The sequence below is a fragment of the Ruditapes philippinarum genome, unplaced genomic scaffold (genome assembly GCF_026571515.1).
Source record: "Ruditapes philippinarum isolate M1 unplaced genomic scaffold, ASM2657151v2 ctg1209_1_1_1_1, whole genome shotgun sequence".
NCBI lineage: Eukaryota > Metazoa > Mollusca > Bivalvia > Venerida > Veneridae > Ruditapes > Ruditapes philippinarum.
The window spans coordinates 163262-183287 of NW_026857012.1; the positions used below are offsets into that span (position 1 = coordinate 163262).

The 20026-nt window shown below is 32.8% G+C and overlaps 1 protein-coding gene across 4 annotated transcripts in view; it reads left to right on the plus strand.

The window, feature by feature from the left end:
• Positions 1–20026, plus strand: part of LOC132748455 (prickle planar cell polarity protein 3-A-like) — a 66557-nt gene that overhangs the window by 38343 nt on the left and 8188 nt on the right. For 3 of the 4 annotated variants that reach the window (XM_060738074.1, XM_060738075.1, XM_060738076.1), the window contains 2 exons: positions 13956–14041; positions 14841–15021. In XM_060738074.1, the coding sequence (XP_060594057.1) occupies positions 13956–14041; positions 14841–15021 (267 nt within the window). Of the gene's footprint in view, positions 1–154; positions 758–13955; positions 14042–14840; positions 15022–20026 lie in introns of those variants that run through there. The other variant, XM_060738077.1, reaches the window with a different exon arrangement.

Sequence of the window (20026 nt, forward strand, 5' to 3'; positions counted from 1 at the left end):
GGACAATTGTAGACCTCTTGTTCTATATGAAATGTACAGGTTATTTTGAATGTACCATATCTGTGTTTTGTCTAAGAAATATTCTCAAAGTTCTTGATCTAAGATTGATAGCAATTTTGTAGGCTGTAAAGCCTGGAAATTCTGCCTATAAAATTTGGCAATGTCAAAATTAAGGAAGTAGGTTTTTCATTTGATCTTTTTAGTTTGAATTTATGATTTTTTGTGTGTGGATTAACTTTCATTTTTGGATATAAGTCAACTCACTTCAGATGGATTGTGATTGAAAATAAGTTTTTGTCGCAAGTTTTTGCTGTTATGATGGGGGAAAAAAATTTGATTCTTGAATTTGATTAAATTGAAAAGATTTTTTGAAGAAAGTTTGCATTTTATTTGATTGAGCTGAAAGATCTTGATTTTAGAAAACTGTGAATTGATCTTACTAAATAATGGAAAGATCTTTCGAAGTTTACCATTAGATGTTGCACAGAAGTAGTTTTGATTTCCAATAAAACAGAGATTACGCAGTTTATAAAGTCATTATAGTCCGGCAGGGGTAGAGGTTATGTTACATTCTGAACTAAAAAATATATATTGTACTCTCTCTCTTTTGAGGTGTTCTAATTGTTTTCGTTATGAATTATTTTATGAAATTCATCTTCTTCAAAAACAACTAAAAAAGAATTAAAAAATGTGGGACGGACAAACATTGGAATTTGTTTCTCGTCAGATATACAGACCAAAAGTGGCACTAGAAAAGGTGAGAGAGTTTGATTAGATTTTTAGATATGAAAATGCTATTTCTGTCATAGATTTTTTTATTGTAATTAGACTATAGGAAATGACAGCAATGTGAATTGAGTGGGTTAAGAACCCTATAAAACTTGTTGACTTATTGATTCATTGTGTATTGTGAGTCAAAGTTCTAATAAATATGAGAATACTCAGAGAGCGAACTTTTGTTTTCTTTAGAATGTCTATTTAGGGATTGGAAATTGGTTTGATTCTGAACTTTGATCAAACTTGAAAGCTGTTTATATGCACATTAATATATAAATAGAATTGCAAATTGCTTTTCTATGATTTTTTTTTCTTTTGAATATTTTTTGATAGCTTTAAGTGACATTGATTTCTAAGCATGGTATTTATGGAGAAAAATCAGTGGTGACAAGAAAGTGTTTTTAAAGCAGGTGGCTCCTAATTAGTTTTATATATGCTATAGACTTATAATGTGGAGATGTGGGGATGGGCTGGCCAGAACATTGCTTGCTGGGATTTTTGCTTGATACTGAATTTAAAGGGCACCTAACTTCATGTAAAATATAATTAAATGTCTGTATGATACAAACATTCATTGTAAATAAATGTCTGTACATAATAATTGGCATGCAACATGAGTAGATTATGATTGAACTGTGACCCCAGTAGGTATGCAGTTTGGTCTGTATTCTCCTCTGGTGAAGAAGTGAAGAAGTTGACATGCACATGAGGAGATTTTATACTAGACACAGAAAAGTATTTGTTTGCAAGTTCATTTCAGTACTGACTGCAATCACTTTGATTGATAATTTTATTGTTTGAGAGAAAGAAAAAAAACAGGTAAGGAAGTTAGAAGAAAACAAATCATTAAAAAGGAGTTATATCTGAGTTCACATACCATAGCTTGAAGTGATGTTTTGATACATACAAGTTTACACTGTTAACATAGACAGTAAAACAACATTAAGATTTTCATGATATCTCCAGAATTCTGGCAAAGCTCCTATCAATATTTATCCAGTGCTCATCTCTTCATCAAATAATCCCTGATTTTGTAAGCAAAACCTGAAAAAGCCTTGCTTTTCATGATACCTTTATATACAAACATTTTTATATGATTTATTTTAGAGATAATTGCTTATAGATTGCTTGTTATTTATAGTTTACATGATTTAAAAAAAAGAAAAGGAAAGAAGATTCAATTTGATTTCATGTAAATCAATGAAATATTTTTGTTTTATTATGAGTGAGATATATTCAGTATCACACTGTATACATGTACACTCATCCTGATAAATTTACAGCTTGATTTGTATCTTAAAGCTTGAATTTAGAGAAAGCTTGAAGATTATTTAAACCATTGTCTGGTCCACTAACTGGAGCAAACCAGTGCTGGTGCCATATGAGGAAACCCAGTGGTGACTGCATTTAAGACTCAAACCTATGATTCATGGATTGATAGGCTGTGAGGCACCTTTATCACCTGACATCTGCTGTATCCATCTAGAATATGATTAAATTGACCAATTCTGATATTTTTCACCGGTATTTTTTAAGTTTAAAAATCTCTAAAATTACCAAGATAATTAAGCTAAACTGATGAGTCATGAGGAAACATGGTTGTGACTTCATTATGGCTCAAACACATGATGTATTTAAAAACTTTCACCTTAAAAATATAAGGCATCGGCTAACCTTCTATCATATATTTAAATTAACTATTTCTTATACTTTGCACCAGCATTTGAGCTTACATAATCTTTGAAACCCTCAAGTTAGTATTATTTAAATTGTAACCTTTTGAAGGTTTGCTGTCAATTTTGTTTCATTTATATGAACATTACTGATTGAAATGTTTAGATATGGTGTGCCTAGTCACATGCTTTCTGTTGAAAATTTCATTTGTATTTGTTGTTGTACTATGCAGTGTGGTTAGATATAATGTTTTTTCAAGCCTGACATATCATTTGATCCAAGTCTGAGTTGTGGCCCCTGATAGTCAAAAAATCTTCAAATAACTGAATCATACACATTGAGTGAAGAAATTTAAATCTTTGTATGGTTCAGATAATGCACCATGATAGCAACATTAATTGCTTTTATAAAATTTTGTAGGCTTTGACACAGAATTTCAAATTGTCAAAATGCTTTACTGATGACAATTATAATTTTTGTCAAGCATTCTGCATTTATGTTATTATGACCAATTTCTTGTAATTACTGAGGATTTACTACAGACCGTCATAACATGATAATAATAGTTGCCATAAACGTCATAAAGTGTACATTTATAGAAGATTTTTTGGCACAGTCAGATAGTAATCAGCTGCCAGGAATAGTAATAACCATATATGATCAAGGTTATACACACATTTACCATGGTAATATAACTGAAATGGCTATAAGACACTGTTTATTTTCAGTAGTTTTATTTTTTTCTTACTGTAAAGTGCGCTTTAAAGGTTTTTGAGGTTTTTGACATCATGACACGACTTGAAGTATTTTTCCAATAGTTGTGTACCGTTTTGTATAGGTTTGGACCTGTAACTTGTGTGCAAATTTTAAGATTATTTTCTTGCCCCATTTTTCCAGAATAATCTTTTGATGCCCCCAAAGGAAGGCATATTAAAATCGCACCATCTGTCTGTCTGTCATTCTGTCTGTCTGTGCCTCCCCACTTCATTCGTGTCCGGACTGTAACTGTGTCATACATTGAAGGATTTTGTAATAGCTTGACACAAATGTATACCATATCAAGATAATGTGTAGCGTTCAAGAACCACATTCCTACCTCATAGGTCAAGGTCACACTTACATTTTGAAGTTTCACATTATCACAAATAGAGTTAATAGGTACACACATTCATGTCCAGACAGTAACTTTGTCATGCATCAAAGAATTTCAAAATAACTAAGCATAAATGTCTACTACATCAAGACGATGTGTATTGTCCAAGAATTACATCCCTACCTCAAAGGTCAAGGTCACACTACAATTTTGAAGTTCATTTTATCACTATTAGAGTTAATAAGTACACACAATCATGTCCAGGCTGTAACTTTGTCATGCATCAAAGGATTTTACTATTACTTGGCATAAATGTCTACCACATGATGATGATGTGTCACGTCCAAGAATCACATCCCTACTTCAAAGGTCAAGGTCACAATAATATTTTGAAGTTTCGCTTTTTCACAATAAGAGTTTATAGGCTCACACATTTGTGTCCGGACTGTAACTTTGTCATGCATCAAAGGATTTTAGAATAGCTTGTCATAAATGTCTACCACATCAAAGTGATGTGTCACGTCCAAGAATCATGTATCTACCTCAAAGGTCAAGGTCACACTACCATTTTGAAGTACACTTTATCACAATTACAGTTTATGGATACACACATTGGTGTCCGGACTATAACTTTGTCATGCATTGAAGAATTTTAAGATAAGTATGCATAAATGTCAACCACATTTAGACAACATGTCACGATCAAGACCCCTGTCCTACCTTTAAGGTCAAGGTCACACTTATTGTTTGAAGGTACTCATTCTTTCGAGAAGAGTTTGAAGATACACATTAATGAGCGGACTGTTACTTTGTCATGCATGGAAGGATTTTAAAATAACTATGCAGAAATGTTTAACACATCAAGATGATGTGTCGTGGCTAAGGCTGATGTCTGTCAATCATGTCCAGACTGTAACTTTGTCATGCATTAAGGATTTTGAAATAACTATGCACAAATGTCTATCACATATGACAATGTTGTGTCGCATCCAAGAACCACATCCCTTTTCAAAGATCAAGGTCACACTTATATTCTGGAGGTTCACTCTATCACAATTAGAGATTATAGGCACACAGATTTATGTCTGTACAATAACTTTGTCATGCATGGAAGGATTTTGAAAATAAGTTGGCACAAATGTCTACCACATCAACATGACATATTGTGTGTAAGACCCATGTTCCAACTTCCAAGGTCAAGGTCATACTAATAGTTTGAAGGTACTTATGCTCATAAGAAGAGTTTGAAGGTACACATTAGTTTCCAAACTGTAACATTGTCATGCATTGAAGGATTTTAAAATAACTTGGCATAAATGTCTACCACATCAAGATGTTGTGTCGCATCCAAGACCCTTGTCCCAAGGTGTTAAGTTTGCTATAAATAGCACTTCATTTCACAAGAACAATATTAAGCAATTAGTTACTTTCATTCTCTTTTCTTTTCATAATACCTGCATGCTTAAGAAACCTTTTCGGGGGCATTCGTCAGTTGCAATTGACAGCTCTTGTTTAACCAGGTTTTTAACGTAAACTGGTTACTGTAATGCTGAAATCGGTGGGCAGCATCAACTTTTGGTTTCAATAACTTCCTTTGACCTATTGACACCAAACTAATAGTATGTGTATTAGGTTGCTTATATCAAGACCCTACTCGGGATAACTACCCAGATGACTATGATTAAGGTCAAGGTCACTGTTGCTAAACATAGAAATTCAGTACCACATAATAACTTGAGTTAGTTGTGACCTATTAACAGCAAATTTGGTGTGTGTATAGCTCATAACAAGACGCAACTAGGGATTGCTACCCAGATGCCTGTGATCAAGGTCAATGTCACTGAAATTACTGACCCCCTAGATGTCTGTGTAGGTGTCAGGAACAAGCCCAAAAATTGATTTGTTTCACCCAATGCAGTGTTTCACAATATCCTTTATACTAAACCTGCATGGATTTCTACTAAACCTACATAGATTACTATCTGCAGGCAACCAAAATCATAATTTTATTTCACTGCCATATTTCATTTCTTAGAATTCCTGTCACATCAATATTATATAAATAACACATGGGTTTGTGGGTAACAGTAAAAATATCATCCCGAGGAAAATACTGTTACCCGAGGCGTAGCCGAGGGTAACAGTATTTTACGAGAGATGATATTTTTACTGTTACTCACAAACCCATGTGTTATTTATTTTATTACCCCGAACAAAAATACTGCGATGATTTGAAATTGTCAACTCAATTTAACTGTAACAAAAAATTAACCAAGAGTAAAAATAACTATACTTACCTTTTAAGTTTTAAGTGTACTTTAGGCCTACTTCAGAAGTTTTTTCTTTTTCTTTTATTCTTTATGCAAGTGATGATATCTACAAATCATAAACATACAATAAGCTAGGTTTTATTTAGAAAACAAAACACTAACCCATTTACACGGTTATGATCTGTGAAATCTGATCCTTCTGTTTCCAGAATATTCTTACCATGGTTTTTGACAAAATAACGATGATATCCTATGTCTGTCCACCATCTCTGTAACGTTTCACTGATTAAAATTGTTAAATAATCCTTTGTTGCATGCTTAAATTGTCTGCATGTTCCAGTTTGTCACAAAATTATTTACATTGCAAGTACTTCCGTTGAAAACGGATGTTCACTTTTTGACTATTCAACAAAAAGATATTTTATACACGAAAAGCACACCAGGGTGCGAACTACTAAATTTTAATGGTGTCATAGATACTCCAGAGAAGAAATTGATGTCCTATCGGGGTTTAATGTCGAAAATAAGAATGAATCGAGAAAAAAAATGGCGGCCATTTAATTTCATTTTATTTAGAAATTAGACCACGTGACCAGATTTTATACTGTTAAAAAATACTGTTACCTATGTAACAGTACAAAATTCTTAGTCACGTGGTACACTTGCATTAACAGTAAAAATAACTCCCAGAGGCCTATGGGAAATTAGCATTAAGAAAAAAGTGAGGGGTAATAATTAGTTTTGTCGCATTCCGGGCCTTCTTATTATCGTGTAAAATTGTTTGGTACCAAGATTTCTTAAGTCAACAATGGACAGTTTCAAATTCAATGCAGGACAGTCATGTCCAGTTAAAATATAAGTTCATATATAACTTAATCCTTACCCTGCTTGAACTGAGTGTTTAGACTTTGCCATCAAATTAAAGCCAGGCCAGCTTGTACAATATACTTGTAGGTTTACCAGTCAAATTTTCATCCTGATATCCCCAAATTTGATAATGGACAGTTCCAAAAATGTAAAGTGGACAAGTCCCTTTAAGAAATTCAGCAGGTCAAGGGTTAAGTATAGTAAGACTTCAAGGAGGAGGGTATTAACAGATTTATTAAACAAACAGTAGATATATAAATCATGTTAACACTAAGCATTATAAATTTCCCTATGGTCCACTCAGACTTGAACTTTATCAATTCTGTTTGGTGAAAGTTTGTCAATATTGATTTAAAAACAATCTAAATCATTATACAGTTAGGTGTACAATAAAGGGTAAGTTATCAAATTAAGATAAAGCCAAGTCTTATTGAGTTATTCTGGAGGACTGGTGAATTAATTATCAAATTTATTTTGTAGTGATTGTTTATTCTTAAGGTATTTTTGTGTTTTTATGTAAACTAATCAAATTTTAGGAAAGGAAAGAAAACAATGAAGTTTTTTATTCCAACAATTGTAATTTCTTGTCATGAGGTAAGATTTTTGTCTCTGGAAGAAAATGTTTTGTTGTTATTGTGATAATGTGCTATATAAAACTATGAAATGTCAGTGTGAACATTTTAAGACACTAATATTTCTTATTCATGTAATTATTATAATTTAATGAAATAAAACTGAAAGCTAATTGTTGTGTATTTCACTGATGTTTTGTAGAAAAAAAAGAAGATAATTGAATCCACTGGGAAAGAAATATAAAACAAGAGCTGCTGATCCCTCCCCCTCCTACAAAATGACTTTTAAAGGCACATTATGCCTCAGATAATAAATAAATTTTTCAATCTTAAGAAAGGGCAACCATGACTTTAATAACATTCAAATAATAGTTATCAGCATGTAAAATGTTTATTTTCTGGTGAAAGTAGTGCTGAATTTGAAATTATTTGTCATAAAAGCAGCAGAAATGTAAACAAAGTAGTATTTTGACTTTCATACAAATTACTAAATCACTATAATTGTACTTATTGCCAAAAAATAATGGTTCAGGTAATTGACCAGTGAGTAACCTTTTGGAAACACAAAAATTAAAATAGCTTACTAACGCATAATGGACCTATAACGAAATAGAAAGCAGGTATATTTTAACAGATTTAAAGCAGCACACCTCCAGTTTCATGTCAATTTTCATGAAATTCTAGAAATGTAATTAAAAGTTAAATATTGTGAGTTGAATAAAGAAAGTAATTTACATACTGCAATTGGCACTTATAATCCAAGAAAGTTACCAAAAAGTGGTCAACATATGCAGCCCTTACTGCATTAGTAACGCAGAAGAAATGTGGTGATAAAATACAGAAAAGTCAGTCTTAAACCTCAAATAAGGTGATAAATTTACCTTGGATCTTGAATACTTTTATCTTTCTTAAAATGTTAGTACATTTTTCTCAGTCTTAAACCTCAAATAAGGTGATAAATTTACCTTGGATCTTGAATATTTTATCTTTCTTAAAATGTTAGTACATTTTTCTCAATATTGATTTTCTTGAAATATTTTGGCTCATCTGGTGGCTTGCAGCTTTAAGGAGTTAAACAGAAGGGCAATGATAGGTTATAAGTTTAATATGATATAGCATCTGACAACATATACCTGTAAATATGTAAACATATTTAATGCATTAGCTGTTAATATTCTGGACTATATCTTCATAATATGATCATGTCTGTAGGTCTGGAATCATATCAGAAAACAGGCGGGTTTTTGTATTTTAATTGACTTTTGGCAAAGCATTATACGTGAAGGGGAATCAAACTTGTTGGCTTTCGATTTTTTGCTCTTAAGTATTTTGATATGGATCTTCTAAGGGCAATCTTGTGATTTTGTAAATTTCTTGATAATTGACAATATTGTATTTACAATGTTGTATTATAGAAAAGATGAAAGATGGTCTTGCATAATCATCATAATACTGAGCTGTCAGGTACTGTGCCTGCATCTTGTAATTTAGACTTACCAGATGGTTTACTGTTGGACAAGTCTTAGTCATATAACTTTAAAAATAAATTTAAATTACAATAGTTCAAAATTTAATAAAAAAGAAGAGAAAAAAATCAGAGAAACTGGGCACAAATTTTAATATTTCTTTTTTTGACTGATTTAGTATTCAGATAACCTTCTGATTATTTCCCTTTTTGATTTCAAGTATTTGGCTTTTTCTAAACTATTACAGGACAGGTATTCACTTCAAATTGATAATCAGGGGCAAGTAAAGTCTGCTTAGCACTTTGGCAGAATTATTCCCCCTTTTCTCTGTTGCATTAAGTAAACTATCCAGCTCTGAGAACAGTTGAGTGTGCTGTCATTTAGACATGTCTCCTCATACAAGTCTTGTTTAAAGAATACATTGACATTTATTATGTTTCTTGCTCATCTTTTAAACTGACTACGTTGAACATATGTGGTATGTCTGGTCTGAAGAAAAAAATCTTAGACATATAATACCTTTGATGATCTCATTTTTGGCAGAGTTTGGTTTACAAAGTGAATATTAAAATGTTGCATCTGTTCGTTCCAGAAGATCCACTAAGAACAATGATGATAGACCATAATGTAGTTACACTCTTTTTTCCCCCGGAAGTTGACATGTATTGTACACAAGACTTGTGCTTTTTTTGATAGATTTTGTCTCACGTAAAGTTGTGTAATTCTTGTGCATAAAGACTCTCTGTAAATATTGTATTTTTACATATTATTACACATTATATGTACATATTATTATAATATATGTATATCAGAATAATTATAAAAAAAACAATGTGAGTGTAGATTTTTTTCAAAAACTTTTTATGATTTATTTTACCAGTGATTATACCCTTTAATGTCATAATCCGAAAAGATTATGTAATTATTTCAATTATGAAATATTGGGTTTGGATTAACAAGATAATCTGATTCATACTTTGTAATCATGTCAGATCAATAGTAGTTGGTCATCCAACAACAATTAGAAAGACCATGGTCAGTTGACATATCTATATGGGATATAGCTTTAAGTTCTATATTCATGACAAAATTTAATGTTGTTGACTGTTTTCGGGGTTTGTCTAACAAAAGCTGTGATGATGTTCATTAAAATTGTTTACCATTCCAAACAACAGAAACTTGTTGTTGTGTTTCAAAACATTAAAACAATGTGCTAATTAAGCTGCTCAAAACTGTACAGATGGGAATCCATTCTTCTCAAGTAAATAAGTGATGCAGGCAGATTATTATGATGGATTGTGAAACGTTTTTACAGGTTAATGTTCACATAATGCACATGTAATGAGTATAAACATTACTTAATGAGAGAAAGTTTTCATTAAAGCCACACACACAAATTTATCTTATCTCAATTTTTCAAGTTCTGACAGATAATTATTCATTATATCTGAAAATCTCCTGCATTATCTCACAGTTTGTAGAATGCTTTAAATCAACAGATCTGTAGAGTTCAAATCCTTTATTACAAACAATAAGCTTCAACATGCAGTTTAGTTATTGGCTATTTTCTATAAAAGTTACAGTAAAAATTGAGTATATAAGAAGAATCTCTAAAGGTTGCATCAATATTTTTTTTTAGCTCACCTGAGCTTGCTCAGGGTGAGCTTTTAGGATCGGTGAATGTCCGTCGTCCGTCGTCCGTCCGGCCGTCCACAATTGCTTGTGAACACTCTAGCGGTAGCATTTTTGCCTCAATCATCATCAAACTTGGTCAGGATGCTTATCTAGTTGAAAGCTCGGATGAGTTCGAACATGGGTCATCTCGGATGAAAAACTAGGTCACAAGAGCTAAAAATAGAAAAACCTTGTGAACACTCTAGAGGTCACATTTTTGACCCAATCATCATCAAACTTGGTCAGGATGTTTGTCTAGGTGATAGCTCGGATGAGTTTGAACATGGGTCATCTCGGATGAAAAAGTAGGTCACAGGAGCTATAAATAGAAAAACCTTGTGAACACTCTAGTGGTCACATTTTTGAACCAATCATCATCAAACTTGGTCAGAATGCTTGTCTAGTCAATTGCTTGGATGAGTTCGAACATGGGTCATCTCTGATGAAAAACTAGGTCACAGGTGCTAAAAATAGAAAAACCTTGTGAACACTCTAGTGGTCACATTTTTGACCCAATCATCATCAAACTTTGTCAGGATGCTTGTTTAGATAATAGCTCGGATGAGTTCGAATATGGGTCATCTGGGATGAAAAACTAGGTCACCGGAGCTATAAATAGAAAAACCTTGTTAACACTCTAGCGGTCACATTTTTGCATCAATCATCATCAAACTTGGTCAGGATGCTTATCTAGTTGATAGCTTGGATGAGTTCGAACATGGGTCATCTCGGATGAAAAAGTAGGTCACCGGAGCTAAAAATAGAAAAACCTTGTTAACACTTTAGCGGTCACATTTTTGCATCAATCATCATCAAACTTGATCAAGATGCTTGTCTAGGTGAAAGCTCGGATGAGTTCGAACATGGGTCATCTCGGATGAAAAACTAGGTCACAGGAGCTAAAAATAGAAAAACCTTGTTAACACTAGTGGTCACAATTTTGACTCAATTGTCATCAAACTTGGTCAGGAAACTTGTCTAGGTCATTGCTGGGAATAAATCGAACATGGGACATCTCGGATGAAAAACTAGGTAACAGGAGCTAAAAATATAAAAAATCTTGTTAACACTCTAGTGGCTACTGTTGTGATCCAAATATTCTGTTAATTGGTCTGAAAGTTTGTTTTGATGATTTCTAAGTCAAGATCGAACATGGGTCATCTTGGATGAAAAACTAGGTCACACCGCCCAAATATGGAAAAACCTTGTTAACATTCTAGTGGTCACATTTTCGACTCAATTATCATCAAACTTGGTCAGGATGCTTGTCTAGGTAATTGCTTGGATGAGTTCGAAATCGCATGTGAAACTAGGTCACCGGAGCTAAAAATAGAAAAATCTTGTTAACACTCTAGTTGCTACTGTTTTGATCCAAGTATCCTGGAAATTGGTCTGAAAGTTTGTTTTGATGATTTCTAGGTCAAGTTTGAATATGTGTCACCTGGGTAAAAAACTAGGTCGCACTGCTCAAATATGGATAATCCTTGTTAACACTGTAGTGGTCACATTTTTGACTCACCTGTCATGAGACTTGGTCAGAATGCTTGTCTAGGTAATTGTTTGGATGAGTTTGATAATTCAGGTGAGCGATCTAGGGCCATCATGGCCCTCTTGTTTAACTTATTTAGAGAATGTGAGTAAATTTTGACTTATTTAGGTTAAAATCTTCACTGTTGTAAGCCAGTCAAGCTTAGTGGTCAAAAATTCCTTGACTTGAAATCATTTACCCCTATGCAAAGCCGGGCAGTAGTGTTATAAAATTACTTCATGTGAGGAATCTACTTTGTAGTTTGGTTGTTTTAAATCCAGGTTTAAGCTATCTAATGCCCGGACTCATAGACATTCTACCTTGTGCATGCAAACGCTGATCCAGTGAAAATTTTCTTGTGACATTCGGACATAATATTTAAACAAGTCTATATCTTGCTGTTGCAAGAAAGGTTCAATTTAAAATATGCTCCTTAAAAGGTACACACATGCTTGTGGTGGCAAGACAAGTCACACATATTATTCTATAGGATTGCAAGACAGAGAACAGTGATTTCATTTATCCATTGTGAATTTTAAGAAAAAAAATGTTATTTTCACATATATATTAAAAAAATATATACATTCATATGCATAAATCGACATACCATGTGCAAAATACATATATTGTAATAAACAGTATAAGCTTTTAAAAATGTTAATTATTGTAAGTGCTAAAAACATTCTACAGCTTATAATTTTATATAATTGAATTACTATCTAAATGCTTACAAATAGATAGTTTTGTGGGAGCATCCCACATTTAATAAACTTAATGAAAATCTCTTGCAGCATGAGGAGAAATAAATTGTTTGTTGGGTTGTAAAAATGATTAAAAAAATGGGGGGAGTGATTTAAAATGTATTAGTTTCATAGCATAAAAAATGCAGTCAGTGAAATTACTTGCTAAAAATAGGAGGGTGTTATTGCTTGTGTTTATAAGTTAATTCATTCTATAATTTGTTTACAAGATGTCTAACTGTAGGCATCCACATTGATGAGGTGTACAGATAAAATCCAATCCTTAGGCATAAAACATCAACTTAATGGGAACTAAAGTTTGAAGATGCCCAAAATAAATTCAGCATATAATGTTATGTGTATGGCTGTTTTTCTGTCCGTAAGTAATTTCATGTCTGCTATATGTATCTTTTAAACTGATAAAAGAAAATTGAAATCCCTTGGCAGAAATGAGATGATGTTCCATGTGCAGGATTGGCCCTCCTTTATAAAGGTCAAGGTCACATTCAATCAATAGTCTGTTTTAATCTTCTGAATTGATGGAAAGAAACTAAAACTATTTGGCAGCAATTTTAATCATAATGAGAGGATGGGCAGAATATAGGTTTGGGCTTCTTTAGGTCAAGGTCAATTAGTCATTCAAAGTCTAACCAATAACTAGAGAAAGCTTTTGCCTAAGATTTGTTGTGAAAGTTAGTCATATGACTAGTAGATGACCCTTTAAAGTGATTTTGAGTCAAAGGGCACAATAACAATAGGTTTGACCGACAAACGTTTGGCCTACAGTCCTTTAGATTTGGTTGGTTTGGTTGGTCATAGCTTGTCGTTGACCTTGAATATTTTTTAAGGTAAGTAGGTCAAGTTAAAGGTCAAAGTCACAGTGATCATAACCAATGAAATATTGTTTGCCATAAAATGTGTCTAAATCATTCAATTAAGGAAACTATTGCATTATAATGAAGATTAATATGTGCTCTAAATCTCTGTTGCATTGCAGAAAAGACAGAATATCACTGTCACAGTTACATTATGTTATTTACAAAAATTTACATTTAAGAAGTCCATGTTACATGACTTACATTTGTTTTGGTTGTCATTTGGGGGCATTATTAAAGTCATGTTTCACAAACATCTTATAATTTTATTCTTGATTATAGAATTTCCAGTTCATGTGAAGGATAAGTTATATTGATAAAATATATTTTAAGAACAGTATGCATGTAAAACATACAATCACCACGGGAGGATGTTGAGAGATTATGATATTATAATATTTTTGTTTGTATATTTTCAGGAATGTGTGGTAAATGAGGTTGATGTAGGACAGCCATGTTTGGCATGTGAAGACAAATGTAGTGGGTTCAAGCAGCATGAATGGAGGTAGGTCTTAATTACATGTCAGTACAACAATGAATTGGAGAGAAGTTTTTTTGAGGGAAATGAAAACAAAATTGTTTAAAAGAATTAGACCCTCTTTGATTGAGTTTCTTGGGTTGTTAGTAAACACAACATGTGAGCAAAAGCCCTTTTTTGGCTGTCTACTATGTTTACTAAATTGCACAAGTACTCAAGGTTTATAGTTCCAGAAAAATGACTTGTAGATGAATGAAATAAGTTGCAAGAACTTGTTACACAAAGAAGCGAAGATAAATATGTTTAAACATAATGCAACATGTGATTTCCTTTCACACCAGCTTTAGCAGTATCAAAATTTCAAATTTATTTTGTAATCTTATTCTTTAATAGAAAACATTATTATTTTTTAATATTTTTATTAAAGTATTTGTCTGGAAGTCTCAAATCTTACTTGTATAGAATGCAAAATCAGACATAATTCAAGGAGCTTAAAGCTTTTTATAGACGTGGCTTTCCAAAATTAGCATGTTGTTTCTATTAAAAACAACGAGATTTAAATTTCTGTAACTGTTTCACACAGCTGTATCTACTACTAGTACCTACTTTATAACCTTGAGAAATTTCTCATTTTTTTTTCTGTGCATCTCATAAAAAGTCCAAGCAAACATCTGTATGAACCAGAGCAACAAAGATCTTCATAACCCAATGCTTTTTTGCTGAATGTTACATCAATTGCTTCAAACATTTACAAGTTACTGGATATATAAAAACTTTATGTACATATAATATGTTGGAATTAGAAATTTAATACAATTTTCTATAGGAGTACTTGCTCAGTTTGTCGATGTCCCAGAGAACTTCACGACATTTACAATGAGAACTTTGTCAATGTTCGAGACAGACTGGGCTGGCATAGAGAAGATGACCCGCAATCACAGTCAACGAAAGAACAAACATTACGAGAGGGATATTCCTGGGTTCCCTCAGCTTTAAACAGTGAAGAGGTAGGTATATACCATTTGCAACATCCCCTATCACCTTCCTCCCCCAACCAGATATTATAAAATGGACTTTTTAAATTAAAATTTTTGAAGAGTCCTATTTATATTTGTGGTTTACAAGATTGATGTTACAGTGACCTTTTTGAGCAGCTTACAATAGCATGTCTTGTCAGCATGCAAAGGTATCAAGCTCCAATAAGAAAAACAAAGTAACATTGCAGCATTATGGAAAACCTTTAAAAATCTTCATGTGATTGCTGAAATGAAAGCTATGTAAAATGATCTTATGTGTTTATTATACCCCCGAAATAAAGTTTGGGGGAGTATAAAGGAGTCACCCGGTGGTCAGTTGGTTGGTCTTTCGGTCGGTCCAGACGTTCGTTGCATTTTCCTTGTCCGGAGTATAACTGGAAGACTAATTGTTGGAATTCAATACAACTTAATACAATGATCAAGCACATTGAGAGGAAGTGCAGTGCAGAAGAACCATAACTTGACTAATTACAGAGTTATAGCCCTTTGTTACTTTTCCTTGTCCGGAGCATAACTTGAAAACTACTAGTTGGAATTTTAATACAACTTCATACAATCGTCAAGCACATTAAGAGGAAGTGCAGTGCATAAGAACCATAACTCTGTCTAGAGTAATTATTGAGTTATTGCCCTTTGTTACTTTTCCATTTGCTTTTTTCTTGTCCAGAGCATAACTTGAAAAGTACTATTTGGAATTCAATACAATTTCATACAATGGTCAAGTATATTGAGAGGAAGTGCAGTGCACAGAAACCATAACTCTTTCTTGACTCATTTAGGAGTTTTTGCCCTTTGTTACTTTTTAATGTCCAGTGCATAACTTGAAAATTAATGTTTGGAATTCAATGAAACTTCATACAATGGTCAAGGGCAGTGAAATGAAGTGCAGTGCAGAAGAAGCATAACTCTATTTGACTCATTACAGTTATTGCCGTTTGTTACTTTTTTGTCCAGTGCATAACTTGAAAACTAGTAGTTGGAATTCAATACAACTTCATACAATTGCCAAGCGAAACGAGAGGAAGTGCATTGTACAATAACCATAACTCCATCTTCAGTATTTGTAGAGTTATTGCCCTTTGTTACTTTTCCTTGTCCAGTGTATAACTTAAAAGTAATGTTTAGAATTCTCACAAAATGGTATTTATGTGACTTTTCCTTTGATCTATTTGGCCATTTTTAGTCACACAAGGCTTAACAAAAGACACAAAAGTAAAAACAGAATGAATAGGATCAAAGAGAATTTACTGTTACCCATAATGTTCTCCAAGTCACACAAGTACCTCTGGGTTCGTACAGACAGACGGACGGACGGACGTCAGGGGTATAACATTATATGCCAGAAATTCTTTCGGGAATATAAAAATAAAAGACAAAAGACCACTTTGATGTATTTAAAGACCACATTTAAACCTGTTATTTAAATGACTGTCTGAAAAATACAGACCACATATAAAACCTGTTATTAAAGACTATCTGAAAATAAAGGCTCTGATTTCATTACAATAACAATATGAATTAATTGTATGTATTACTATCTTCACATTTATTTGTTTATTTTTGTTTCTTAATACTTTTTTCATCCTTTGGGATGCTAATGTTTTGTACTGTTAACCATTACCAGAAATAAAGTTTGTCTTACTGTCTTACTATACTGAAAGGACCAATTTCAGATATAGACCACAATGTCATATAAAACCTGTTATTAAAGAACATTTCTAAATACAGGTCACTTATAAAACTAGTTACTATAGCCTATGTCTGATTATTAATCACAAATATCAAACTTATTATAGAAGGCATCACTACTTTCCTCATTTAATTAATCCTAACCACCCTAAATAACTAACATAGACTTGTCCATCTTTCAATCTGGACAACACCATCATCATCTGTAGGGAAAATTTAAAAACCATTCATCATTTTTTGGGACAATTCCAAAATATTTACTTACTCAGAATAGCAAACAATGCAAACCACAATCAGATGGCATGGATGTGCCGCTTGATCTGCCATAGTCTGCACTGACTGGTTGCATGGGTAGATTTTGTCGTGCCAGAAAGCTGCGAGTTATAAAAATGCCAACAGACTAGAGGACAGCCTGACAATAGAAATTACATTTTCCCAAATTTCCTAAGTTTGGTCAATAAAGACTTGTCTGTAGGCAAGATTGTGCTTAAAGGAGACTGCACTTCAACAATAATGATATAATAAAAGTTTAAATTGCGTGTGCTGAATTTGGTTTAAAACATTTTAAATATGTACTATAATGGTTTCAAAAATGAATACGTAAATTATTACTCCTATTTACATGGAAATTTTCTGTATTAAAAGCTGTAATAGATATTATCTGATATTGAGAAATGTAAAGCTCCGGCACTGTTTTCTGTATTTCCTTATATTGTTAATCATACAGAAAGCAGCTTAATGTCTGCTAAAATAATTAGTGCATGTGAAGTGATGTAGGACTAATAATCATTTAATCTCACATGCTTGAATACTTAGGAATAGAAGATATTAGGAACGTTCTGCTGCATGGTTGAACATTAATAAAATCCAGCTTCCTTTCACTTTTTGATAGAAAAGTGGCAAGAAAATGAAGCATTTTTAAGAACATGTAAAATCCATTATGTAATAAATATGTCAATAAAAATAACAACTAAATGTGTCCTGTTTTTCTATGTTTATAATAGAATGCATTCTCTAATAATTAATGCCAACATATAACCTTTGATTGTAACCAGTATGACACAGTAGGTGCCAATAATGAATGGCCAGACTGCCTTTGTACGTTCTTATTTCTTATAGATTGAGATCAAATTTTGTTTTAAAATCATTTTTGTCACATTTGGTCATTTGTATCATAAAATCTCATTTTGTGATAGAGAGTATGGTTTAATGTTGTGAATAAATATATAATAAATAAATGATTGAGGACATTAATAAGGTTCAAAAACAAGTCACTGCCCTTATTTTTGTTTACCAGTCATCCGTTTATATGTCAATAAATAGATCTTTGAAAAAGGTTGTTTTTTTTGGAAAGAGACATTACACTTCATCATAAATCTGGCTTTCAGGTCTCTGAAAACTGTTATGTACTAAACAGCTTCCTACTGACCAATCTAATTTTTTGAGGAATAGCAGACGCAACTTGATTAAAATAACAATAAAAAAAACATTCTAATCAAAAACTCCCACATAAAATGTCACAAATCTTCACATAAATCAATTAGATATCTCTGTATGTCTTCATTGTGAACAGATCTGTCATTCCTGATACACACCATCTTACCAATTTGCCTTCATTGGAATTGCTACATAAAGTTATCTTAAGACTTCAATGAGTTGTCAATAAATCTAGTCACCAAACAAATCTAAACTAAATGAATCTATGTCTGGTCAACTTAGGTCTCTAATAAAATCCTCATCCACTTCAATCCCTGTCTGAATATGGATGAAGTTCTGTCTAAGATAAATTCTTACATAGCAAAAAAAATAAGGTAAAATTTCATTATTTCTTATCTAAAAGAATTTAAATAATTCAATATGAAACTAGAAATGTGTTTATAGGACATGAATGTGCCAACATTTTACTATTTTATCATTCTACAGTGGACTTGGTGATAGGGAGACAGCATGACAGCTGGAAGGACAGACATGGGCAAATCTATCATGTCCAAGCTCCCGGCCCCCTAAGTGGGGGCATAAAAAATAACATAATTTTTATATGATCAAATTGCAAATAAATCAAACCTTATTTCTTCAAATATCATTGTTTAAAACACTTTAGTAAGGAACCTTAGATTTCTGGGAATTCATGTAAAATAGACCGAGTACACATTTTTATGATGGTCTAACATCGCTCAAGTATTACATACGCAATTTTTGAAAATGACTTCCAGGACTTTCCTTTCCCTGGAAAAAAAACCTTGCTAAAGAGCATATTTTGATATTTTGACAAGTGAACAAGAGCTGCTTATAAAACAGTGTGCTTTGACAATCCTCAGTACTTAACAGTAAGAAACAAGAGCACTGCTAGGCTGAGCATTATATGCCCGAAAGTGTTTTTTTTAGTAAGGATGAAGCATTTGTAAGACATGGGATTTAGCTGTTCATCCTATAAAATTTTACAGCTGTAGGTTGATTAATACTTGAGTTATAAATAATGACCTTAACCTTTGACCTTGTGACCCAAAATCAATAGGGGTCTTCTATCCAATATGCACAATATCATACTATGAAGTTTGAATATTGTGGGCCAAATGGAACTTAAGTTATGCTCTAGAAACTATTTTCAGTATTAAGGTAAAAGTGACTTTGACCTTGTGACCTGAAATTTCAAAAGGGGTCTTCTACCCAATATGGACAATCATCCTATGAAGTTTGAATATAGTGGGCCAAATGGAACTTACATTATGCTCTGGAAACTGTTTTTGGTTTTAAGGTAATTGTGACCTTGACCTTTGACCTAGTGACCCCGAAATCAATAGGGTGAATGAAGTTTGAATATTGTGGGCCAAATGGAACTTAAGTTATGCTTCGGAAACTGTTTTCAGTATTAGGGTAATAGTGACCTTGACCTTTGACTTTGTGACCCCAAAATCCTACCCAATATGGACAATCATTCTATGAAGGTTGAATATTGTGGGTCAAATGGAACTTAAGCTATGCTCCGGAAACTGTTTTCAATTTTAAGGTAATAACGACCTTGACCTTTGACCTTTTGACCCCAAAATCAATAGGGGTCTTCTACCCAATATGGACAATCATCCTATGAAGTTTGAAGATTGTGGGTCAAATGGAACTTAAGTTATGCTCCGGAAACCAAATTGCTAACGGACAGACGGACATCTGTCCGTCTGTTCGTCCGTCCGTTAGCAATTTGGTTTCTGGAACATAACTTAAGTTCCATTTGGCCCACAATATTCTAACTCCATAGGATGATTGTCCATATTGGGTAGAAGACCTCTATTGA